Source organism: Prionailurus viverrinus, chromosome B3, assembly GCF_022837055.1.
Source record: "Prionailurus viverrinus isolate Anna chromosome B3, UM_Priviv_1.0, whole genome shotgun sequence".
In the NCBI taxonomy this organism is placed as follows: Eukaryota; Metazoa; Chordata; class Mammalia; order Carnivora; family Felidae; genus Prionailurus; species Prionailurus viverrinus.
In genome coordinates, this window is record NC_062566.1 from 48,647,145 (window position 1) to 48,674,819 (window position 27,675).

General features: G+C 35.1%; 1 protein-coding gene across 2 annotated transcripts in view; it reads right to left on the bottom strand.

Annotated features, from left to right (window-relative positions):
• The window catches only part of AP4E1 (adaptor related protein complex 4 subunit epsilon 1), a 61,475-nt gene that overhangs the window by 26,282 nt on the left and 7,518 nt on the right, over window positions 1-27,675 (bottom strand). The window contains exons 4-13 of one of the 2 annotated variants that reach the window (XM_047863506.1): window positions 24,396-24,469; window positions 23,027-23,148; window positions 19,487-19,646; window positions 16,613-16,779; window positions 13,281-13,354; window positions 7,164-7,286; window positions 6,951-7,060; window positions 4,330-4,469; window positions 2,446-2,558; window positions 2,219-2,337 (exon numbers count right to left, since the gene is read on the bottom strand). In XM_047863506.1, coding sequence (XP_047719462.1) covers window positions 2,219-2,337; window positions 2,446-2,558; window positions 4,330-4,469; window positions 6,951-7,060; window positions 7,164-7,286; window positions 13,281-13,354; window positions 16,613-16,779; window positions 19,487-19,646; window positions 23,027-23,148; window positions 24,396-24,469 — 1,202 coding nt within the window. The remainder of the gene's footprint in view (window positions 1-2,218; window positions 2,338-2,445; window positions 2,559-4,329; window positions 4,470-6,950; window positions 7,061-7,163; window positions 7,287-13,280; window positions 13,355-16,612; window positions 16,780-19,486; window positions 19,647-23,026; window positions 23,149-24,395; window positions 24,470-27,675) is intronic. The other variant, XM_047863507.1, reaches the window with a different exon arrangement.

Consider the following 27,675-nt stretch of genomic DNA (forward strand, 5'->3'; position numbering starts at 1 on the left):
ACTGAATTCACAGAGTATTTCCTCTGGTGACAATGGCAAACTATAAATCAGTAACAGGAAAGATAACAGAAAATTTTCCAAACACTTAAAAACTAAACAATACTCTTCAACACAACTTTTCCAGAAAACAGAAGAGGAAAGACTACTCCTATCTCATTTTATGACACTAGTATTAGTTTGATACCAAAACCAAAACAACAGGGTAGAAAAAAAATCTCATGAACAGAGATGCAAAAAATTCTTAACGAGGTCTCAAGAAATCTATTGAAAAAATCCTAGATTAGTGAGTTCAGCAAGATGGCAGCGTGTAAGATCAAACTACAAAAAATCTATTGTATTTGAATAAACTAGCAACAAACATGTGGGAACCAAAATTAAAAACAAAATATATCTACTACTGCTCTAAAGAAACTGAAATGCTTAAGCATAAATCTAACAAAACCTGCACAGAATCTGTATGTTGCAGAAAGAAATAAAAGCAATATAAATATATGGAGTGACATGCCATGTTCTTGGAGGGAAAAAAGTGAATAGCTGCCAAATACAATAGCCCATTTAGGCAAGGATTATCAATACTAAAACCACTGGTGAAATATAGTTAAGGAAAAGATGTTGACACACAGCCCCTTAGAATCACCTCACAGATTAGCTACAAATTACTAAGGAGAAAATGCATCTTCACAATGGAGAGATCTGAAGGTTATCTTAACCAAACAAAGAAACTTAAAATCACTAGTAACTGGGGAACTGATATGGTATGTGTCCTGATGATACAGTGGGAAGTACATAACATTGTTGATATAGTATTCTTCCTAAAAATGTTTAACCAAACCAGAAATAATAAGACAAATTCAGAAAGTTGGACATTCTGCACATCAACAGTATTCATCCAAAAAAATCAATATCATGAAAACAAAAAGAAAGTGAGGAACAATATAAAATAAAAGAGGCTAAACAGACAACTAAATGCAATTTGTGATCCCTGATGGGATCCAGGATTAGTAGTAGTAGAAAAATAGCCACAAGAAACATTTTTTGGACAACTGGATAAATGTGAACATGGACTGTATATTAAATGATATTAATGAATTAATGTTACATTTCTTAACTATAATAATGGTTCTATGACAGAACAATGTCATTCTTAGAAGACTCATGTTGAATTTTTTTTGGAGGGTCATGATGTCTGCAACTTATATGTAGATCTAGATGTAGATATAGTAAAGCAAAGGTGGTTAAAAATACTAACAGGGAATCTAAATGAAAAGTATAGAGATATTTATTATACTAGTCTTTCAACTTTCCTGTGTATGAGAAAAAAAATTCTTAAATAAAAGTCTGGGTAAAATTCAAGTTAACATGCTAACATTTGGCAAAACTATAAAATATTAAAAGAGGCATACGCTATGATCCTGCAGTTGTACTCCACCAAAGCTTCCCCTAAGGAAACACTCACCCACATGCACAACAAAGATACACAGAGGTGATGGTATGTATGCAATTGCATATGATTACATGACATAAAATTTGGCCTTCATCTTGCAAGAGATAATCTCCTTTGCTGGCTTTGATGAAGCAAGGAGGAATGTTGGGAGGCCCACATGCAAGAAACTGAGGGAAGCTCCAGGAACTAAGGGTAGCCTACAGTCAACAGTCTGAACTTCAAACCCTCAGTCCTACAACCACAAGAAACAGGTTTCTTCTAACAACCACACCAGTTTGGAAGTGGATCCTTCACCAGTCAAGTTTCAGATGAGACAGCAGCCCCAGCTGACTGCAACCCTCAGAGACCCTAAGCAGAGGACGTGGCTAAACCAGGTCTCAACTCCTGACCCACAGAAACTGTGAAATAATAAATTTATGTTGTTTGAAGCACTAAGTTTGTGGTAACATACAGCAATGAAAAACTAACATAACACAGACGCATGAGTATTCACATATTCTAACACAGATTCACAGAGAAAATACAGCAAATGTATTGTAGACACAGATACCTAACCAACTGTCTATAATACACACAGCAGACAAGTGAGATGAATGGGATAATGAATAGACAAGTAGATATTTAAGTGACAAACTAGCCAATGGGAAAGAAAATGGATAGCTAAAGGGGTTAGCAGGGTAGAATTAAATGATTTCTGAAGGAAATATATTGCTAGTATTGCGCTTTATAAAAAACAATGTTATAAATACTTATGCTCTAATGTACTTTGCTCACCCAACTCATAACTTGAAGAAATTTCTGTGGATAGAACACATTTTCCGCATCTAGTAAAGTGAGATAAGACTGAACTGCATAAAGCCTTAATTGTTGATTTTCTGTTTCATCATCAAAACCTACAAAGAAATTGATACATCATTTTAACTTTCACTAAAAACTCTTAATGACTCGGTAATAAAAACATTTAATTTTGAAATCTTTCCAGAATGCAGTAATTTACTAACCTTCTGCTAGCAGTCTCAGAAAGTTATTGGGAATATCAGGATGCATAACATCTCCTCCCACTGAAAATACAGCATTCATCGTCTGAATAAACCATGCATTATCTGGGGCATATGTGTCCACAGTGTTAAGACCAAGTACACTTCCAAATACCACTTATTAAAATTACCTTCTCTGCATCAACCTTTTAAAGAATAACCCCCAACCTATCCTACTTAGGTATTTTTACTTTTAACCTCTGCCAATAAATTGTTCTATACTCCAGATTTATGTGAAATAGGTGCTCAGTAAAAGCTTATTTAATAGACTTAATAAACTAAATTCTTGTTGCTTCATCTAGCACCATGCCTTGTACATACTAAGCATCCAATAAATAAGCGTGAAAAAAAATTTTTTTTAACTTTTGTTTTTACATTTATTTATTTTTGAGAGACAGAGTGAGACAGATCACAAGCTGGGGAGGGGCAGAGAGAGAAGGAGACACAGAATCTGAAGCAAGCTCCAGGCTCCAAGCAAGCGTTCAGCACAGAGCCTGACACAGGGCTCGAACCCACAAACCATGAGATCATGACCTGAGCTGAAGTCGGTCACTTAACCTACTGAGCTACCCAGGCACCCCAAGTGTGAAAAAAATTTAAAGAGATATTCCAGGTACCTAAGGACAAATAATGGAAAATGACATACACTTCAAAGAGACTAAATGTGGTATGTCTACTCAATGTGGTATGTCTACTCAAGCTATTTAATCTCTTTTCTAACCTGTTCTTCTTCAGTTCTAAAATTCCATCATTCTGCTGCCTGGAGTTACGTATGGCACTAGATACGTGGCACAGAAAACTATATTTAAGCAATTTCCAAGATGACTGACTGCAGTAACATTGTACATTTATTCTTCCTTTGATTTAAATAACAGACATCTTAAAAAGAATGAAATATCTTTGTCACCTGTAAAGTTTCTCTGACTTTTAAAAAGCAAATGTGGGGGCACCTGGGTGGCTTGGTTGGTTGAGTGTTCAACTTCAGTTCAGGTCATGATCTTGTGATTTGTGAGTTCGAGCCCCACGTCAGGCTCTGTGCTGCCAGCTCAGAGCCTGGAGCCTGCTTGGGATTCTGCGTCTCCCTCTCTCTGTGTCTCCCCTGCTTGTGTGCTCTCTCTCTCTCTCTCAAAACTAAATAAATGTTAAAAAAAATAATAAAAAAAAAAGCAAATATGAAGAAAAGTGACATGTGAATGGCGTTCCCAAGTACCTTACTGGGACAATTTCCAGTATAAACAATAGCGTAAAGGATAAATTTTAGCATGCTGATCCCTACTCCCAAGGACCCTGCAAAACAACAAGAACATTTACCAGAAAAGAAACTAATTATGAAATAAAGTCAAAGATAAGAAGGCAATGAAAGAGGAATCAGGCAGAGGTTCCTGTATCTTTCTGCTCATAATACTGATCAACTGAATGAAAGAATCAGGGAAAAAAAAGCCATCCACTAAGAAGCCTACAAATATTCCTGTTTTTGACAAAAAAGGCCTGTATATCAGGTATGGGAAAAGTTATTGTGTGTCTCTGAACTCAATTTGCAAGTGACCACAACTAAACCAATCATTCTAAAGTCACTATGTAACTGGGGTGCTTGGGTGGCTCAGTCTTAGGTTAAGTGCCCAACTTTGGCTCAGGTCATGATCTCACAGCTCATGAGTTCGAGCCCTGCACCGGGCTCTGTGCTGACAGATCAGAGCCTGGAACCTACTTCAGATTCTGTGTCTCCCTCTCTCTGAACTTTCTCCACTTGCACTCTGTCTCTCAAAAATGAATAAACAGTAAAAAAATTTTTTTGAGTCACTATGTAACTACAGGTATTTTATGACTTATGGTCCAAACAAAGGATATTTCTCAGCGAGTTCAGCTATTTTGCCAACCAAATTGACGATAATATACTCTTCTTTGCTCTGTTGTAAATATTCAAGCATTTTCTGGACAATCACTGTTATATTCTGTGCATTAGTAATTCTGTAAAGAAGTTCCAGAGTCTATTTAAGAAAGAAATAAAAACAGCATTATAAAACTATACATGGTAATTCCAGTAAATACAGCAATTTATAGGTTTATAATACAGTTGATTCTGCCATTTTTACATAGACCAACTGGGCAGTTAATAGGTGCTGAAGAAATGCACATTTTTGCTAAAACAGAACTTAATTAAGAAAGGTAGAATTTACTGTCAAAAAAAATGAATTATGATCAATTCCAAAGTCTAAAAGCTTTTTGATACCGATAAAAATTATAATCTGACTACTTCTAAATGAGAGGCCATGTAAAGTCTAAAAACTTAAAAGGTTTATAATCTGTTTTCTAAAAATATAACAGCTTCTTAAACCTATATCATTTATGCCTGTCTGTGCATGTATATATACACACATGAAAATCCAGTCTTACAAACTATATTTTCCACACTACGTAAACAATAGAAAATAGACCTTGAGTGGGTTCATCAGCTGAGAGCAAATGGCCTCCAACAGATGGACAAAGGCTGGGGGCTCAAGTGCTTCAAAGCCTTAGCAAGGCCTCTGTTCAGAATCTCAGGCAAGGAAAAACCACGTTATAGTCACTTTCTCAATGCTCAGGAATATACCTCTTGCTTCCTCTTAAAGGAAGACCAGTACGAGAGTAAGCTCCCATTTGGCTACACTTTCTGAGGCCCTACATTAAGGTTCTAAAAATATCGTTAACTCCCAGAAATCAATATGAGACCAAGGGCAGTACTGAGAAATTATCATTTACTGGTATTTTAGGATCAACAACATTAGCTGCAAGAGATTTCCATATATTCTACTTGTCAAACTTGTTCAAAATATCTTAAGGGTTCTTTGTAATTTTTCAATCTTCATTGCCAGGATATCAAGTACAAAAGATAACTGTTTAAGTTAATTCTTAACTCCATTTTAAAATCCATAAATACACAGGTCCTCCATTAATAGCGTTCAACTTATATAGCTGTCTCAGACATGCTCCCTGTAGATTTTAAACTACATCATTACATATTTTTAGATAATTATACCAAATTTATTTCCTACTCTAAGACTATGCAATTTAGCATTTCCAGGATTGCATGAGACAGGGCGTTAGGAATTGCATTGCTCAAGAGAGGTCTTTTATGTTTGTTCCTTCTTGCCTTCTTTCTCCCTATGAGAAAGAAAGGTAATAAAACCAGACAAATGGGAAGCCCAGTCTTAAACAACAGGTCACTCCATTCCCAAGGACCAAAGTTCTTCTATGTAATTACTTACAGAGGTTATACATGATAGTGGCATTCGAACAGATAGTCCTGAGGTGCCTTCTTGGAGCACTATTGATACTAAAAGAATTCAAACTACTTTTCTCACAGCAGGTAATAGACAAAACAGATCAGACTCGATAATTTTAAAAGAAATTTATTTTCTCTTTGACTCTCATTTTTAAATTGGGGCCCAATAATTAAATATAGCACTAAGAAAACTGTACCTAAGTCAACTCTGTTCAATTGAGTAGCCAACCACACAAAGAAAACACATGCTCTGTATTTGTTCAAAGTGGAAGAGCCAAATAATTATTGTTATTGTCCTTTGGTGCCTTCTCACTCTTCTATCATGCCTACACAGAGAAATTAGTCCATCTACAAACTTCCCAGATTTGAGGCAAGTAACAATTTTCAGAAGATTAAAAATATAAATGCAAAAAGAAAAAATATATATGTAGATGACAATTTCTCAAAAACACTTATTTCAAAAACAGTACCTTTTAAAATTGAAAATTTATAATCTTATCTTTTAAAATTACAATTGTTTAATGAAATAGTATTCTTTGCATAAACTACTTTTAACTCATTGCTATTAAGTAATTTAGATGTTCAATAAATTATCTTTATTTTTAAAATAAAAAATAAAAATATCCATTCTTCTTAACTAGGTCCCATATACCATTTTAATATGAGGGCACAGAGTGATTTGTTTACATGAAAATTAACAGAAACACTTATATAGGCACCCAAATGGACACTGAAGCAATTCCTTCCAAGAAGTTCAAATCGTTTAGGGGTTATCTTTATTAATTCTTTCAATATTCCTACATATTTAATAAGGAATGCATTAGCCCACTTCACAGATGTTAAGAATATGAAAAAAATATTAATCATCATAAATTACATCTTAAATTACATTAACAGAAAGAACTTGAAATAGAATTCAGGTCTCTTCTTAGACCAAAAAAGATATTAATGAATCCATACAGGTAATTGAACCTAACTCCTCTAACTCATAGTTTAAAAACATTTGTGAAGATACTGACACAAGGACTTTTTAGAAAAGTTCCTTAAACTTTACTAGAAAGAATAAAATACACTCAGAAGTTAAAATACACATGTGTGTACACACACACACACACACACACACTACTACTTTCCTCTCTCCATAATACCAAAAAAGAAGTTTAAAAGTTATAACACTTCACGTACACTATTCAAAGTACCAGTTTACCTCTCTTTTAATAATGGGATCAGGATGGTCTAAGCATTCAATTATTGTCATCTGGTGCTGAAGAGCCAGAGTGGGATCCTGCTGGATAACATAGGTAAGAGCCTTCAGCCCTAGAAACAAAGATTACGTTATACAAAGTGACTGGAAACAAATATCCAGCAAATTTCAAGAGCTGTCTTTGTAATTTCTGTCAAAATTATCTAATCATCTTACCTAAATACTTGAGATTTATTTTAGGTGACAGAACAAATCTTCCAATGCACTTGGCAGCCTTCTCAAGTAATTCTGATTTAGGATAAATAGAATAAACTGTATGTACACATTCAAACAGAATAGCTAGAGAAAGAAAATATAAAAATGTCAGGGATCATGTTAAGGCATAATAAAAGAACATGTGTAGAACTCAGAACAAAACAAACTAAGTAGAAGGTCAGTTTTAGTAAAAACTTATTTATGGAAAATTTTCAAAGATAGGAACTTTGCTGTTTTCAGGCTTACACAACTATTAGGATTATATTACCACAATATAATATATTATGTATATTAATAGATAGAAATGATGCATTCACACATGCAACAAGTATTTACTGAACACCTCCTATGTGCCAGGCATTGTTCTAATAGCATGGATACAGCAGTGAACAAAAAAGACAAAAACCCCTGCCCTTAAGGAGCTCACATTCTAAAGGGCACATAAGTAACATATTCACTGTTCCTATATAAACAGGTATTTCCAACACTGCTTGCATGCTTTAAAATAATTTGTTCTCTGGCAGTTTCTACCATTTATACACAAAAACTATATATGTAGTTTATTTCAATGTAATCATTTTAGGATACTCTAGCATTCATTTCAAAGTAGGGCCATTTCATAAAAATCCTCAAGTCAGTTCTTTAAAACAAACCTCGAAGAACATAGAACTATCTATTGAACATCTTGATAGTGTTCAAATTTGATTTTCTAATACAGTCAAAGATTGGATAACTACGATAATGATCAAAGTGTACACTAAAATCTTTTTCAAACTCTTTTGAAGAGCCTAAGTCAAGGAGCCTGAGCTTTGTCATGGTAAATAAAGAAGAACCAGCGTGGTATCAAGTCCTGCATGTGCTATGGAATCACAGTGTAAGTGAGACACAGACTCAGTCGACTTAACAGTTCTACCACAAGTTGAAGCATATCAAGTGTCCTTGATAGAATCCTTTCTTCTCTATTTCTAAAAGCTTTAAACAAAACAATCTGATACTCTGTTGTATACAACATAAAACTTGAGTATTCAACCAGCTATATTTTCCACTGTTAGGTTGCCTATCGACTGATTCACACATAAACTTTGTATAAAAAGCTTTATACAAACCCTTTCTATAGAAGGAGAAAGAGAAAATAAATCAGAAATACAAATTTCTCTTTAAGAAGGGGACTGACTTTAAAGGAAAATCTACAAAGTGAGTTAACTGAACCTAACAAGATACTCCTCTGTATATTCAGATGTTGTGCTGTAAAATGTCCTCATTCTGTGCCATGGAAAAAGTAAACTTTATGACTTTATGAACTAAACAAAGAGAGGCTTGGTCAAGTGAGTGACCAACTAAGGCAGGAATAGATGAACTACCACTAAATCTAGCCCTTGGCCTACTTTTGCAAGCCTGTAAACTAAGAACAATTTTTACATACTTTTTGAGATACAATTGACATATAACATTATATGAGTCTCAGGTGTACAATTACATGTTTCAAAGGTCGTGGAAAAACAAAATAAACACAGGAGAATTTATGACAGAAACCTATGTTACCTACAAAGCTTAAAATATTTACTACCTGGCCCCCTTTTCAGAAAAAGTTTGCCAAACCCTGAACTATTAGGCCAGTCCTAAGTAACATTAAAAATAATGATGACCCATTTTCTGTTATAACTGACACGGTTTCCTTTACAGATTGCTGCCATTCGGAACTCTCCTGCTATCAAACTGTGTTACTACAAAAGCTTCTCATTACCCATCCAAAATCCAAACTTTTATTTAGATGCTCATAAGATTTCTGGAAAGCTAGTATAGGTAAAATTAATAGTTCAAAAATTATACTTATGAACTTAGTGCACAAATGAGCTAAAAATGAATTTAATAGATTTCTAAATCACTTTTCCACTATAGCTAAATCCCTTTATTCCCCAACTCTACAAAAATCTGAGTATAAGTCCATAAATGAAACAGCAGCCACCCTGCTCTGCTGTCTCCCCTCTGCAGCAGTTAAAAAAAAGTGCTTCTGAGGATTCTAAACATAAAAACACAATGTGAAGTTTTGTTTTCTCCTCAAGAGCAAGCCAGGTCCTAACCAAAATATCAAGTAAAAATTAGCAAATAAAAAATTAGTAATATCCTAACATTTGTGATACTGTGGTTTTATCATAGGTTTTTGGAGTTGGATTATGCACAAAATTTGAAGACATTCCACTGACACCTTATCCTTCAGACTAGACTTTACTTTCATATTAAATAAGGAAAGTATCTATTGATGCTACTCTGACAGGGAGACGCGGGTACCACCCTATGGGGATGAAAGTCCGGGTTCTCCACTCTGCCTGCTTTGACACCTGGAGAAGGAGGGGACACTTATTCCTTCTGGGTGGGGGATGGGAGTGTCTACTGATACTATCCTGCCTCAGAAAGGAAGGGGCACCTCATTACCACTCCAATGGCCTCCACTGACATTGATGGGATGGCCTGAATATCCCTGACCAGTGGTGAAAGCTCCAACTCTTTCTAGGCTTCCCCTAACACCACCTCAGCAAAGAGGGGAGAGGTGCTTCATTAACTCCCTATTCCTAGATATGTGAAATCCAGGCTTCCCACATCATCTCCACTGACAGTTGCAAGCGAGATACGCCCCACTCCCGACACCTGGCAGGGATGAAATTCTGGCTCTCCTCTTGGGCTTCTCCACAATGAGCCCAGTAGAAGCATTGGGAATCTGCTTACACCTGGTGAGGGTGGAAATCTTGGCTCTCCACTCAGTCTTTTCTGACATGGGTGGGTCCATAATTTATTCTGTGTGATGCTTGGCTGGAAAAGAGGCTACCATCTAAAAGTTTTCTACCTTGCTAGTTTGCCCTTTTCTTGTTGGTCCTTTGGCTAGACAGCAGGCTTTTCTTAAGGCATTTTTGTTTGGAACAGTTGGTGTTTCCATGTTGCTGGCTCTCCAGTACCCAGTCTGAGAAATATGAGGCAAAAAGAAAACCCACGGCACTCACCGTGATATTGTTCCTTGCATCCCAAGGTTCCTAACCAGTCCACCTTCATTTCTCTACCTTACAGAGTCTTATGTTAATTTTATATATAATGTCTATTAAGTGGGAAAAACAGGGAAATGCACTTCTGTCTACTTTTGATGGTTCTGTGCCTTGTACTCCCTTTTCTATAATTCTCCCAATTTACTAAAAAATGTTACTCTCATCTTATCAGTACCTTGCCCAGAAGTCTTCCATATCTCTGGATTTATACGGTATAAAGCCCAAACTCCTTTGACTGCCACAAGAGAACCTCTGCACCAAGGCCTTTCCACTGCTCCCAATATGAACTGTCCATGTAGACTGATAAGTTGATATTCTCTGAAACTGTTTTAAATATCCCCACTTCTGTACCTTTTCTCATGTTCCCTTCACCTAGACCCCCCTGATCTCTCTTCTGGCTATCTGTATCCTTACTATCTGTCAGGGCCCCATTATATCAATGAACTCTTATGTGTGTCCTCAGGCCCACAGTGATCTCTACCACTGGACTCCTGTAATATTTATTCTCTGTATCACCCCTTAGCATTCTGCCTTATACTGATATTATTCTTTCATAAATAAGCTAGTTCTACCATTATATAGTAAATTTCTTGAAGGCAAAGATTACATTTTACACTCCTTCACATCCTCTATATCACTTTGCACAATGCCTGGCACATAACAGTACTCAATAAACATCTCTGATGGGATTTATGTCTTGACTTAACACTTAGGTAGGTTAAAATAATGGAATTTTCAAAAAAATATGATTTAGCAAGTATAAAAGCTAAAACCCAATCAGGTAACTGATAAAAGTTATCAGTTATATATAGATAACTGATAAAAGTAAAGTAGTTTTTCTCTTCCTTTAATTCAACTAAAACGTGTTACTCATTGATTAGCCTAGTGCCAGACAGTGGGATAGACACAGTCTCTTCCCTTATGAAGTTCATGATTTAAAATTCACATTCTTAAGCAATAAAATATTCGTGTCAGCGTTACTAGAGAACATTCTATCATTGATAAAATCACTCAAAGTTATAAACTGTATCAATACAAATATGGAGGGGAAGCCTAACAATGGAAAGACTAATAAAAGAAATAAATAAAACAACAGAGACTATAAGGTTTCCATGGCAAGGTAAAACATTGCACTGACAGCCTACAAAGAAATGAATTATCGGTGTTGGTCCCAGAAATGTTAATAAGGGAAAGGTACCCTAGGGGAGAACATTAAAAAAAGTATTTCCTCAGGTATACAGTACTCTCCAAATCAAAAGGAACAGATAACAGTGGTTATCTCCAAGAAGGGGAACTGGGTGGTGGGTGGTAAGGGTCAAAGGGACACTTACTGTTCACTGTATACCTTTTTGTACCTTTTGAATTTTGAACCATGTGCATATATTACCTATTCAAAAAAATAAAAAAATTAAAGCTGAAATGTCAATTACCAAAAAAAAAAAAAAATTGTGCAAGAAAAAGAAAATCAGATCCTTAACTGATTCTAAACAGACTTCTTGAGAGTCTTTCAAACTCTTATCCTACACACTAATTATATCTCAAGCAAAACTTTTTAGCTTCGCTGCCTGCAAAGACTCTGACACTTGTCTGGATCTTCTGACAGCTCCTAAACAAACCACCCATGTCAATAAGGATGATCCTTATCACTGGCCTGACTCTTCTCATTACACAGCAAGATCCTACATAATATCAACCGTTCATTACACTATACCCTCATAAGGGCAGGGACTGTGTCTATCTTACTCTCCCTTTAATCTCCTGTACTTATCATGGAGAAATACATAAATCAATCAACTCTTCTCTCAATCTGTACCTAGTTTACAAATCAAGTTTTTGTTTTGTAACCCTTCAATAAATACTGGTTGAACAAATGAATAAACCACTTTCAATGTCTTAATTACCATTTTTCCATGCAAAACATAAATCTATCTTCCAAAATTTACCATCTCAATTCACTGTCATGTGCATTATCAATCCTGTATGAGTCTCATACATGCAATTCCTTCTCCTTATTCCTAACTCCATCTTTGTCAAACACTTTTCTTACAGTTAAACTAGTATAATTTCTGCCCTCTAGTCCATCCCACATTTCTACAATCATTGTTCTTAAAGATTCACCATTTACCACTGTCTGAAAAAACAGGATGGTCTTCAAACCCTACTTCACAGTATTTTACCAGAAAAAGAAATAACTTCTCATTTGAGTTAATCTCTCAATGCTTCTTCTATTTTTCTCTATAGCATGCAAAATTCAAACTGTTTTACTTTGCTTCTGAATATTTCCAAATACCTCAATTTCTTTACTGAGCTTTTTCAAACTAATCAATAAAGAACCAATAGTTCCTCCCTCTATTAAGATTGAAAGTTTTTTGGTTACTTTTCTCAGTCCTCTACCCTCTCCCCCAAATTACTCATCTCCTATCACTAAATTACTTTTTTAAATTGTATGTAACATATGACTACTGTCTCCTCACAGAACAGTATACTGTTATTCCATATATATATCCTATATGTTTTTGTCTATATCTTATCCTTCCTTCAGTTCTCTTCTTAAATGTCAATAAAACCTTCCTTGTTCTCCCTCTCATCTAAGACTAGCTGCTATATTTTCCCATACAAAGGAGTAACTCTCCTTTGTAACATTTACTCCACCTGTCCCTTTCCATGTATGATCTATCTATCTGTGAGATCAATGATAATATAATCAATTATAACTATTTTATTCACAGCTGTATTACTTATACAGGTTATCTTCACAGTCAATTAGATGCTTAATGAATATTTTCAATATAAAGATAATTTCTCTTAAAGAATATTTTAAAAAGAGAGATAATTTTAATAATGAATTTAGATCAACATTTAAAATACTGCCATTATTTCTATTAGTTATCTAATGCCTGCACTGAAAAAGAATAACCCAGAGAACCACCTTAAAATTTAACATATAAGATTCTATTGGAATTTATAGATTCTAACACACATTTTGCTATGATGCTGAAAAACACTGTAATTTTTTCAAATAGCATTTATATATGTTACCTACCATATGTGACATTGTGATTTAACTCGGCTCTTCGTAAGGATTCATCAAGAACATCATACATTAATTCACTTGTCCTGTTTAAAAGATATTTTATTTGCAGTAGAATTATAGTATTATAACTCAATAAAACAGTTTTTCAAACTTCTCTCTCTTTAAAACTGAGGATCTACAGAAAAGAAGTGAAAAAAATTTATTTTATGAAGTTATGGAAATTTCACTTCTTCAAGATTCCATTTGCTCTTTTTCATGAGTTTAATTTCCTGTTTTATCAAAGATGACTAGTCAATGGAGAGATATACGTAAGTCAACCAGCTCTTTACCTGTACTTAGTGTACAAATCAGGTTTTTGTTTGAACATACTACCTTTCATAATTTTATTTGCAATAAAATATTTCTGCCTGTTTCAAGTTATTATAGTAATATCTCCCACATCCAGATTATTCCAGACAGTATTTTAACCAAATAGTTTTTTTAAAGTATTCAAATACTAGTCTTTCTTTGAGCAGCACTAGGTTTTCTGGGGAAAAAGTTTAACTTTCATTTATGTTAACTATAAAGAAATTGTATTTTGTGAAACAGGTTTATACCACTCCTATGTCTTTATGGTCACTGATTACAGTTCTGGTAACTGGGTTGAGGTAGATACTGTAAGAAAACGCAGTGAAGAAAGAAAGAAATAAAGAAAGAAAGAAAGAAAGAAGAAAAGAAGAAAAGAAAGAAAGAGAAAATATAGTGCTTTGTAGAGCACTCTATCTCAAAATCTAGAAAAGTTCTCTGCAAGAGGCTAGTGTGAAACGATGACTTCTCAACCGGCATTTGTCTCTGTTTTACAAATTCAAAAAGCACCAATAGAAAAAAAACTACCATCAACACAGAATACACACAGTAGTCTTGCAGAGAAACTACACTGTAAATTAAACAAAAAGATCAAAATAACCTGGGGCCATACAAATGACATATGATGTATGTTACATCTTTTTCAGAAAATGTTTTTCTAAATACGCAGCTATAAAAATTTAATTTGAAGTGGATGGACTTTTATTCTGTCTTGACTGAAGTGTAACTATTCTGTGAAATCCAGAACCATATTCTAAAATCCCTCATTTTATTGTGTAAGCACTTTTTCCAGACAATACCACATAGCAGACATTACAATTCACCCCCCAAATTTGGTAATACGACAGCTAGATTACAGTCTAGTTTCTCAATTTTAAAAGCTGATGTCTGGCATAAGAGTCATAATTAACCACATAGAAATATAGAAACATGTGCAGACATGATCAAGCCAAACAGGAATAACCTAAGAAGAAGACTGCTATAAAACAAAAGAAACTATCTAAACAAGCGATATAAAAGAACATAAATATAAGAAGACTTTTCCACTAAATTAACTCTTTCAATTAAATACATTAGAATCCTACTATAAAATACCATTTTTACTTTGCCACACTGGACTAATCATGTCTTAAGAACTACAAGATTTGTGTTAACATAAAATCTCAGAGTTGGGACAACAAAGGAAAAAATATTCTAATGTTCCATAACATCATAAAAGAGTTTAACTCTTTGTTCATTTTCTTGAGCCTAATTCTATTCAACTGAGCTCTCTGGAGGTAACCTCTCTCTTTGTACGTTCTTTGTAACTTTGTATGTATTCCCCAAATTCATTTATAAAGGAAAGAAGGAAGATAATGAGTTAATGAATTTAGTAAATACACTAAAAGCCTCCAAAGTTACTTTATGACAATATATTGTCAACAGACCTTTTTAGACTAGTGAAGTCTGAATGCACTACTATGAAATTCGTGATTTTAAAACAGAATTCCAGTGGACTCCCAACTAGAGCTATGCCGTAGGATAGGCTGGATTACATAAAATAAAATTACAGCAAACATTTCTAACGTGTGTATCTACTCCCATCACCTCCAGTTTTTTACCTAGGAATTTAGAGTCAGAAACACAGAAAAAATGACATAGCAATATCAAGAGTGATACAGTCCAGCTAGCTCTCACCAGGAGCTCATAGGCAGATGGACACTGGCATGACACTGACAAGGCATTACTAGGAGCAACAGCCTAGAATACAATCCCTTTGTAAAGCTAGGCTAAAGAATTAGAAGGTACTGTACTGCATAAAGGAAAACCAGATCTTATAAAGTCAGAACACTGACTAGCAAATATTTTCTTAAGACAGAAACACATCAAGGACTCCAGCCATGGTACTTGCTTTCAAGGGAACTAAAAGACTTGTCCTTGAATGGTTCAGGAAAAAAAAATTTAATATGTGTGCACACATGCACATATATATAGAAAGAGAAAGAATGATAAGACATATGAAAATAATTGATGACTCTAGGTAAAAGGTATAAGGAAGCTTCTTGATCTGTTGTTGGAACTTTCTGGTAAGTCTGAAAAACTATGACAAAATAAGGGCACCTGGGTGACTCAGTCAGTTAAGCATCTGACTTCAGCTCAGGTCATGATCTCATTGTTCATAAGTTCAAGCCCTGTGTCAGGTTCTGTGCTGACAGCTCAGACCTGGAGCCTTCTTTGGGTTCTGTGTCTCCCTCTCTCTCTCTGCCTCTCCCCCACTCGTACTCTCTCTCTCTTTCAAAAAATAAACATTAAAAAAAAAAAAGAAAAACTATGAGAAAATAAAAAGTTACAAACAATATGCATAATTGAAAAGACACCGTAAAAATTTTAATATAAAGTATTGGCTAAAAGAGTAATTCAGACAAATGAATTAAATGAAACACTCACATCCAACCAGAGGAAGAGTCAGCAAACTACTGTCTCCAGGACTATCCTGGCTGGATGTTTGTATTTGTATGGCTACAGGCTAAGAATGGTTCTTACATTTTTAAATGAGGAAAAAAATAAAAAGAATAATATCTCATGATACATAAAGATTATACGAAATTCAAGTTTTAATGTCCATAAAAAGTTTTTCTGGAATACAGTAGTGCTCATTCCTTACGTATTATCTATGATTGTTTTTAAGTTATACAACAGCGGGCTTCAACAGACAACATACAGCCCACAAAGCATCAAATATTTATTATCTGGCCCTTTACAGTAAAGAAAGTTTCCAAATCCCTAAACTAGAATGTTTAAGAAGGCTTCAGGAAAGATATGGAGCTTCAGAGGTACCTTTCCCTATGAGCAGGATTAGATAAGCAGAGAGCCAGGATTATCCCAGCAACCTATTATATACTTCTTACAGTGATTTATTTATCATTATTAAGCCAATTAAACATTGGGAGAATCTGACTTATGAAACTTCTAGGTGACAGGCTATCAGGGTATCAAGTTTGCTTAGAATAGTTTACCTTTGATCGTCTTTTCCTAGAAGTCCTAGTATTCTCAAGAGCTGGATTTGTAACCATGGTGCTGGTACACTATGGTAATTGAAATCTACTGGGAGCTTTCCTCCAACTACTTGCTTCAAAATTGTTACAAAACTCCCCGTCAAGTCTTTATATCCAGATGAATTCTCCTATACCCAAAAAACAAAACAAAAAACTTTCTATTAATAATAATCTCTTATCAAATATAAAATAGACCTGGTTTAAATGCCATACAAAATCTAACTTAGGGTATGTTAATTTAGAAGCTGCATGTTCACATTTAATAAAACAGTACTCTAGGGGCACCTGGGTGGCTCAATGGTTAAGCATCCAACTTCAGCTCAGGTCATGATCTCGTGGTTCACGAGTTCAAGTCCCACGTCAGGCTCTGTGCTGACAGCTCAGAGCCTGGGGCCTGCGTTGGATTCTGTGTCTCCCACTCTCTCTGCCCTTCCCCAGCTCGCGCTCAGTCTCTCTCTCTCAAAATAAATAAAAACATTAAAAAAAATTTTTTTAATAAAAATAAAACCATACTCTAATGTGTTTAATGTCTTCCATGATGAAACTACTCTGACTACCTGATCCAGAGCTGAATCATCCCCCAAAAGGCTTCCACCATTCACTACTTGTCTCCACACAGAGTCTTAATCACATTTCATAAGTTCTTATAATTATATCTTATATTGAACTTTTGTTAGCCAATACCAGCAATTAAATCAAAAAGTGAAAAAAAGGGCGCCTGGGTGGCTCAGTCAGTTAAGCATCCAACTCTTGATTTCAGCTCAGGTCATGATCTCAGGGTCGTGGGATCAAGCCCCATGTCAGCCTGGGGATGGACTGCTGGGGATGGAGCCTGCTGGGGATTCTCTCTCTCTCCCTCTGCCCCTCTTCCCTGCTCACTCACTCTCTCTCTCTCTCTCTAAAAGAAAAAATATATATCTTTTTTTAAAATATAAAAAGGTATCTTTTTTAAAAAATAAATAAAAGTCTTAATAAATAAATAAAATAGTTTTTAAAAAGTCTTCATAATATAGAGAAATAGGGTAAGAAGGCAAAAACAGAAATCAGTTTTTTTCCCTTAAACTATATTCTTTCCTATTCTATTCTCCTTATTTCTCACATCCTTTCCCTCACTTCCCATCTCTCTCTCTCTCTCTCTCTCTCTCTCTCTCTCTCTCTCTCTCATACACACAATAAATACATCAATGTGATCATTTATACTGTCTCCACTGTATTTCATCTCCTTAGCACACTTGAACATTGACCCCATTTTTGGCTAATATAACACTATCTTTAAGTCACACATTGAATTAGCAGATGTCCATTAGGTGGTTAATCAAGAACTACTAGTGAAGTACTGCCACATTAAGAGATTAACTTAAGTTTGAGATTAACTCAGTTTGCCCTTAGTGCTTATGAACAGTTTCAAACTGCAATTTAAGACCAAAAATAGGGGCGCCTGGGTGGCGCCATTGGTTAAGTGTGGGACTCCTGATTTTGGTTCAGGTCATGATCTCATGGTTTGTGAGATCGAGTCCTGTGTCACGCTGCACTGTCAGTGCAGAGGGATTCTTTCTCTCCCTCTCTCTCTCTCTGCCCCTCTCCCACATGCACTTTCTCTGTCTCTCTCAAATAAACAAACATTAAATAATAACAATAATAAATAAATGTGTTCTGGGTGGAAGAGCACAGGGCACAGTCAAGTCTACTCAAACCTCCCAAAATCAGTGCATCTGCCTTTTAAAAATTAATTAACCCTATTGTATTTAAACATACCTGTGTTCCGAATGAGTGTGTTTTGATTATCTATCTGACTAATCTCTTGGACTGGGGAATTTAAATACATATTCCTCAGAATAAACATTAGATTCCTCATCATAATTTTTATTTCACTATCAACGACACATTTTTGGAAGGGAAATAATAGCTCTTTCAAAGTTTAGTAAACGTTAGAGGAAAAACAAGATTTAATATCAAGTATCTATTTATACCAAATCTATTTTGGAGCATAATGAATAAAAATGAACACAACTTTCAGTTCTGTAACTGTAAATTTAATTCAGTGACATATTCCATTTTGTTTTACAGTACTCATCATGGAATATCTCACATGGAATACAAAGGGTTTCAGGCAATGCACTGGGGCTGAATTAGTATAAACTCATATCACCATTTAGAAAATGTTACCATACCATTCGACCTTCCTTCTTCATCTGACACAGTATCAATTTAAGGAGTCAGCAGCATAATCTATAGTTTACATACCCTCCACCAGCTCTCCTCATTTCAATAAGCTCTAATGCATCTTATGAAGTCGTATAAAAGTCACTGCTTAAAAAACCACAAATCTGGGGGCACCTGGGTGGCTCAGTCGGTTGAGCGTCCGACTTCGGCTCAAGTCATGATCTCATGGTTCATGAGTTCAGGCCCCACATCGGGCTCTATGCTGACAGCTCAGAGCCTGGAGCCTGCCTCCAATTCTGTGTCTTCCTCCCTCTCTGCCCCTCCCTCACGCGTGCTCTGTCTCACTCTGCCTCTCAAAAATAAAGAAAACTAATAAAAAAAATTTTTTTTTAAAAACCACAAATCTGCAAATTTCAATCACCTTCCATAGCTACCATTTTTCCATGCATCTTTAGTAACACAAAAAACTTAGGCATTTAAAAAAAAGACTAATTCTGTAATGTGCCTACAACTCATGCTATCAACAACTTATAAAAATTACTATCAAAAAGTCAATAATAAAAACTTAACATGTTCATTAAGAATTTTACTGAAAAATGTGAGTTCTTTTTATTCCATAATTACATTTTCCTAATGGCAACTACTCAGTACTTCCTGAAATTTCCAACTTACCTTAATCATCCTAAAGTATATGTGCAAAGAAGCAGCCATGACCCCAACATCTCTGTCACAAAGTGCTTTCCGAAACTTAATATGGATATGCTGTACTTGATTAGGAGCAATGAGATGGAATTTATATAATGCCAGAACAGCTTTTCTTCGTATAATCTCCCTAAAGAGAAAAAATAAAATCTAAACAAACTGTCTGAATCCACAGGCATTTAGTTTGAAAATACTGTACACAAGATGATTTCACAATATCAACTATTACCTTAATACAAAAAGAAAGAAAGAATTACACACTTATTGTTAATTTCTATATTCTAATCCATCAAACTATAAAAAGTAGTTATCTCTCGGAGGTAAGACCTCAAAAGATTTTAACTGCTCATATTATATATTTCTTTAGGTTCAGAATTTTTGGTAACAAGCAAATATTAGTTTTGAAACCAGAACAAACAAGAAAGATAAATAAATTCCTTAATTCCCTAATTCCATTTTTGAAAGCCATCTCTCTAGAAATTGGGAAAAGAATCAACAGTTCAAATCTGTAAGAAGTAACTCTGGCTAGTAATATTACACAGTATATTTATCAATGTTGATATCAATAAATTAATATGTATTATATTTTATTATAACATTATTTTATTATTTTATTAATATTTATTATTTTATTTAAAAATTAATAAAATCTCATTAACATTATACCTTTAAAGATTTCTTCTTTTGTACCATGGGCAAGCATACTTGAAATACTTTAGGGAGCCAGGGCAATAGGAAGACTCACATTAAAAATGTCACTCCTCCCCTTTTCCAGCTCATGTTTCAGAAATGTCATTACAACAAAGAGGAAAGTATATGCTAGTCTTACACTTAATTTTAACAGATAATGTCTAGCACACAAGAAGCAAAATAACAAGTCACTATCTTATGTTCATAATGTAATTTCCAAGTTAGTACATTTCCTTGTTAATTCTCACTCACGCCTATTTCTAAATATATTTGCAGGCAGGCTATGCTGGCAGTGTTCATAACAGCAGCAAATGTCACAAAACTAAAGTATTTACTATTAGGGTTCCTTAATACATATTTCTTTTACCTAAAATCACAGAATCTCCAAACTGAGATTACTCAATGCAATCTTCTGTGTTCCAATCAAGAATACTTTCTATAGGACGCCTGGGTGGCTTAGTCGGTTAAGCATCCGACTCTTGGTTTTGGCTCAGGTCATGATATGGTTTTGTGAATTTGAGCCCCGCATCAGGCTCCATGCTGACAATACAGAGACTGCTTGGGACTCTGTCTCCCTCTCTCTCTGCCCCTCCCTGACTTCTGTTCTCTCTGGCTTTCTCAGAATAAATAAATAAACGTTAAAAAAAAAAAAAAAGAGTATCTTTTATAAGATTCCTAAAAAATGTCCTCCAGCTTCTGCTAAATTCCATTAACAAGCAACTCACTACTTTCCTAGGCAAACTATGCCATGATGGAAAATTATTTTGATATGGAAAGAAAAAGTAGGTTAACAACAGATTTGCCAGTAGTATTAATACTATGGTGACTGTAAACTACATCTCAATATATTGCTATTGAGTGTTAACCAATATCAGTTCTGAGAGAGTAGGTAAATGAGGTGAGATAAAAGAATACAAATACTGAACAGGCTCAGGAATCCCTAGGCCTGGCCCTATGTGGTGGTACTAACAAAAGACATCAAGAGACCTAGATTGGGGCTCTAGGTCTGGCTTAGTGAAACTCAAAAGTCAAGTCCAAGCCACATCTTCTTTGTGACATCCACTAGCATACCTATAGCTCTGACCCATATTTTTCTGCATGGAGTTAGTTATGGCCATAACTACAGAAGCAGAATTTCAAAAAGTCTAACTGGTAGAAGACAGGAGATACCAATATTTGAAATTAGAGCACATGGAAAGCAATAAGGAAAAAATTCAGTTCTCAGAAGGATTTCAAACAAAGGATCAGTAAGTACCATTATCACAAAACAGTGTGGGTATGGAAAAATTACACAAAAATGATGCTCTGCTATCATCAGATCAACCTCTAATTATCTAAGAAAAACTAGTATTTTATTTCCAATAATTAATCGTTTACATCCATCATTTGTTCTGAAGACAGATTTGACATAAACAAAGCATTAAAACAAGTATGAAAAACTTATGAAGTTATTCCATAATTCTTAGTAAAAGCTATCATTTTAGCCAGAAGTTTCATGGTCCAAAATTTCTTAAAGAATACAAACCATAAGACAACATTTTTTAATCTTAGAACACTAAAATTACTAGCTTAAAAAAACATACAAAATAAAGAAATCTTGTTATGAGCAACAAAATATTTTTATTAAGAATGTATGTATATTGGGGTACCTGGGTAGCTCAGTTGGTTGAGCATCCAACTTTGGCACAGGTCATGATCTCACGGTTCGTGGGTTTGAGCCCCATGTCAGGCTTTGTGCTGACAGTGCAGAGACTGCTTTGGATTCTGTCTCCCTCTCTCTCAGCTCCACCCCACCCTCTCAAAAATAAACACTAAAAAATTTTTAATTAAAAAAAAAAGAATATAAGTATAACTAAAATATTGTAATACAAAAAAAACAGAAAGAAATAGAAGAAGAAAACAAAAGAAAAGAAAACAAAAGAAAAGAAAGAAAAAAGAAAAAAGAAAATGATTGCAAACTGTTCCTAGTTCTAAAGGTTATAAAGTTAAGGGGCTTGTCAAAAAAAAAAAAAAAAAAAACAACAATAAAACAAAATAATTAGTGAAAAGGTAAGTCAAGCTCAAACTGAGGGATGCTGGAAGGAAGGTCGGTAGGGAGATGGGCTAAAGGGTGCTGGGCATTAAATGGGTAACGGGTACTAAGGAGGGCACTTGTGATGAGCACCGGGTGTTATACGTAAGTGATTAATCACTGAGTTCTACTTCTGAAACCAATACTACACTATATGTTAACTAACTTGAATTAAAATAAAATCTTTGAAGGAAAAAAAAATTTAAGCTGATAAGGAACAAGTTAAGGAATCTTACAAGGTAAGATTAGCAAAATACTACAAGTTAAGGTTTATTTGGATATATTTTGCTATAAAACAGAATCTGAATGTTACAGTTTTGCCATCAAAGCATCCCCCGTACACTGAAGCTCTGCATTCACAGCACTTGAACCACTCACTGCCAATTTTTTTCCATTATTCCACTTTATCCTCAAAACAACTTTGTGAAAACTAACATGTTTCAACCAATCCCACAGTCAAAGGAAAAACAGGACCACTACTGGTTAGTGGTAGAACTGGGAGGAAAGCCACAGATTCCTGACACCAAACCTCACTGCCTCTTGGTTTAACTTTAGAAAGCTGCCTAACATTTTCCCAAACCCACATAAAATAAGGGACAATGCTATCAGAGATTTCTGCATTGTATCAGGCAGTCTAAGTCTATCCTCTACCCTAGCAGCATTAAGTTAAAGTTAGAGTAAGTTTTTTAGTATAAATTTTTATTTTGAAATATATAGTATAGACACATACCCAAAAAGAATTTACTTACTTAGAATGTTGAAGTTTATCTTCAATTAATGGAAGAACAGCTGGAATCATTTCTCGAGGGAATATCTGGCTGACGACAGTAAGTGCCATGCATACTTCTACCAGGTTAGTGCTCTGCAAGTCCTGACATAATCAGTGAGCAAACAAACATTCAGTGCACATTCTGAAACTAGGTTGAGTTCAATACTGCAATGGCCCTACATACTTTATGGTTTTCTACTAACTTTATAATCAATTTGTACATTCAGGTTTACCTCATATTGTGTAGGAATATCCTACTGTTTCATTTCCCTTAATAGAGTTAATTAAGATACATATAGCCAAAAAGCAACTGATCCAAAAGGAAACTGTATTTCTGTTCTGACACTGACCCATAGTAGTCTCCTTTACTACAGCGTTTAAAACTTTTCTAAACTAATAACAAAACCAATCTTTGAATTTTTTTCTTGTTAATTGAGTAGATGTTTAAAAGGAAGTAATTCTAGATTGTATACAATGCGTGTGTTTATATACTTCTATATGCACAAAGTTTATAAATCATTCAAACAGATTTATTTTGGAAACATAAATTTATTTTGGAAAATCCTGAAAAATTTAAGCTACTAGTAACCTTAAAAGAGTATGTAACTTAAAATTCAGAAAGTACCCTATACACATTCACATACACAGAGTCATACATCCAGAAAAACATGGAAGAGCTCAACAGTTTGATTACGTTTCATTACTAATTTTGATCCAAAGTTTAACAGGAAAAAACACTGTGTGGATTACACTATATTTTTATTATCTATAAATTTCAGTTACCCAATTATACTCTATTCTCCTTAAAAATGACTTTTAGAATTTGAAAGACTTCAATTATTCAGTTTATATCTATATCCTTTTAGAAGAGATCCTGAAGAAAAAGACAGTCAGAAAAGTGGATCTGACTAAAGGTCTGCAGAGCTGTATGATTGCTGTCTTGCTTTTTTTTTTAACTAGGCGCCACGCCTAGTGTGGAGCCCAACACAGGGCTTCAACTCACAATCCTGAGATCAAGACCTGAGTTGAGATCAAGAGTCAGATGCTTAATCCACTGAGCCACCCAGGTGCCCCTGGAGATCTGCTTTTAAATGAAACAATAAGAGCGAGCGGCAGGAGCAACTACTTCCTACTTTAACACAGTGTTCCATTTAACCCTTACAACTTGGCTAAGTTCTATTATAAACTTCATTTTACAAACTCAGAAACTGATCTAAAAGATCTTTCTAAGCCCATTCTGTAAGCCTGGCTTCTTCCAAAAATATCTAACTCAATATGATAGAGGTGAAATGTCAGAAGCCCGCAGGACTAACTTAAGACTTCATACTAACCAACATATAGTACAGTACCTTTACAACTGTATTCACAAGGAGAAGCAACAGCTCATGACTTTCATGTAGAAATAAAGAAACAGCCAAATAACCTATAAAATTTGAGGGGAAAAGTCTCATTATTACCTGCCAAAAATGACTTTTCCCAGGAAAAGTTAAACAAAGCAATAATATATTCCAAAATTTAAGTGTCAAAGATAACAACTACAGGTAACTATAAAAACAGATTGGAAAATATGAAGTTCAAAAACTTCAGGAAGATTTCAGATGTTCTTTATCCTGAAATCTTTCAGAATTCTGTATTTCACAGGATTGTCACCAAAATGGAAAAGAGGCTATAGGTACCAACTTAAAGTCTTATAAATGACATTAGAAATATATGCCTTCTATCTTCTGTGCATATCTCTACACAATCAATTAAAACACTACATTTTCTATCTTACAGCCAAAGATAACTATATAAAAATAGTTACTATAGTTACTAGTGAGTTACTGGCTATTTCTTATTATTGAATGAGCTACCTAATACCAACCCGTATGATGTAAATCACATATTAAGCCATACACAATATCTATTTTCTCATTTGGAGATACACTATTGAAGGAATAACAGTTGTTGAGGAAAGAAACACTGTCTACCACATTAAGTGTACTTGATTTAAATAAGCATTTTTATTTCAATAATATTAAAACATAAAAAAGTACATCTTAGGGTTGAGGAAATCCATTAATACTATGACAAATGCCATGTATATGGAATCTAGCTACTCCATGTCATTTTCTTGTCACTCTTCAGATTGAGAACATTTGTTAGACAGTTACTGTGGATCAGTATATTACAAGCCTTACCTCATTCAATCCTCACAACTGTATGAAGTAGGTATAATTATCCCAAAAAGAATAAGGACAAAAAAGGGTAAATGACCACAGTCTATAGCTATTACATGGTGAAGCCAGCACTCAAACCCAGCCAGGAGTTAGTTCATATTTTAATCCCTATGCTGTCCTGTCTCTCCATGGTCTATCCTGAGGCCCTATTCCCTGACACCCATCCTCACTGTGTTTCATTCTTCTCAATTCTTTCGGCTCTTTCATTAGGGATTCTTTTTTTTTTTTTTTTTTTTTTTTTTTTAAATTTTTTTTTTTTTTTCAACGTTTATTTATTTTTGGGACAGAGAGAGACAGAGCATGAACAGGGGAGGGGCGGAGAGAGAGGGAGACACAGAATCGGAAACAGGCTCCAGGCTCTGAGCCATCAGCCCAGAGCCTGACGCGGGGCTCGAACTCCCGGACCGCAAGATCGTGACCTGGCTGAAGTCGGACGCTTAACCGACTGCGCCACCCAGGCGCCCCAGGGATTCTAATGCTAACTGTCCCCATCATGTCTGTGTCTACTGGGAATCATGGGAAACTGTAAGAAATTACCTATTTTCACAACCAAGAAGAAAGGGTATGACCCACAGCAACATCTTCACTAAAGGTCAGAGGAGCAGGGCAAGAGAGAAAAAACAACTAAGCAGGGGCAAGAAAGGAGAAAACCCTAGAAAGCATTTAAAGAAAAAAGTTCTTATCTGATTGCTGAAAACTCATGATCAGCCAAGGTATCACCCACACCCAAGTCACCAAAATCAAGGTATAAGAAGATGAGTAATTTCAAAGACCATATCAAGGAAACCTTAATTCTGTTACAAAGAATATCCTAACTATTGTTGACAGTCAGGAAACAGGGAAAAAAATATTCAGTAAACTCAAAAAATGAAAAGGTTCCAGAAAGCAAAGAATAATGACTAGATTATGGAGCATGCTTGATATGAAAGAGTGACAGATAGAGTAAGAATACAGGCTTTGATTCATAGAAACTTGGGGTTTACATTCTGGCTCCACTATCTACTAGCTATATGACCTTGGACAAGTGACTTAACCTTTCTGAGCTTCAGTTTTCACCTATCTCATAAGATAAAACACCTAACATAATGCCTAACTTAATGGGTGCTGAAATTTATATATTCAACAACATATAAAAATAATAAGGTGGGGGCACCTGAGTGGTTCTCTCAGTTAAGCATCCAACATTTGATTCTGGCTCAGGTCATGTTCTCATGGTTTGTGAGTCCGAGCTCAGAGTCAGGCTCTGCACTGACAGCGTGAAGCCTGCTTAGGATTCTCTCCCTCTCTCTCTCTCTGCCCCTCCCTCTCTCTTTCCCTCAAAAATAAGTAAACATTTCACAACTACGTGGATGGAAGTAGAGGCTATTATGCTAAGTGAAATTAGTCAGAGAAAGACAAATATCGTATGACTTCACTCATATGAGGACTTTAAGATACAAAACAGATGAACAGAAGGGAAGGGAAGCAAAAATAATATAAAAACGGGGCGGGGGACAAAATATAAGAGACTCTTATGGAGAACAAACAGAGGGTTACTGGTGGGGTTGTGGGAGGGGGGATGGGCTAAATGGGTAAGGGGCATTAAAGAATCTACTCCTGAAACCATTGTTGCACTATATGCTAACTAACTTGGATGTAAATTAAAAAATAAAATAAAATTTAAAAGTAAATTAAATAAATAAATAAATAAACAAACCTTAAAAAATAATAATAGGGGCACCTGGGTGGCTCAATCAGCTAAAGCATCTGACTTCAGCTCAGGTCATGATCTCGTGGTCTGTGGGTTTGAGTCCTGCATCAGGCTCTGTGCTGACAGCTCAGAGTCTGGAGTCTGCTTTGGATTCTATGTCTCCCTCTCTCTCTGCCCCTCCCCCACTCAATGCTCTGTCTCTCTCTCTCTCCCTCTCTCTCAAAAATAAACATTAAAAAAATTAAAAAATAGTAAGTAAATAAAAAGAAGAAGGCATCTCCATCAGAGAAAGCACCAAAGCTAATCTTAGAAATCTCAGGAGAGTTGAAAAGGCAATACTAACACAGTGAAGACATATAGAAGGTTTAAATGATATCTTAAAAAAAACTTATACTCACTAGCACACATAAAAAATGTCTGATACCTGCAGGAATAAGTTCCTCTACTTGGCAATAAAATATTTCCCTAAGATCATGAATCTCAATAAAAATGACTCTGAGGTCTCTATTAAAATAAGCCTCCAGAACTATGAATAACACAGGTACAAGGTTATTCACTGCAACATTATTTACAAGAGAAAAAAAAATAATAACCCACATGTCCACCAATAGGGACCTGATTGAAAAAAATAATGGCCTATCCATCCATCCAATGAAAATTATGCAACTGTATAAGAGTATGAAGATGTCAAAACAAGGTGTATAATAATCTATATAGCAT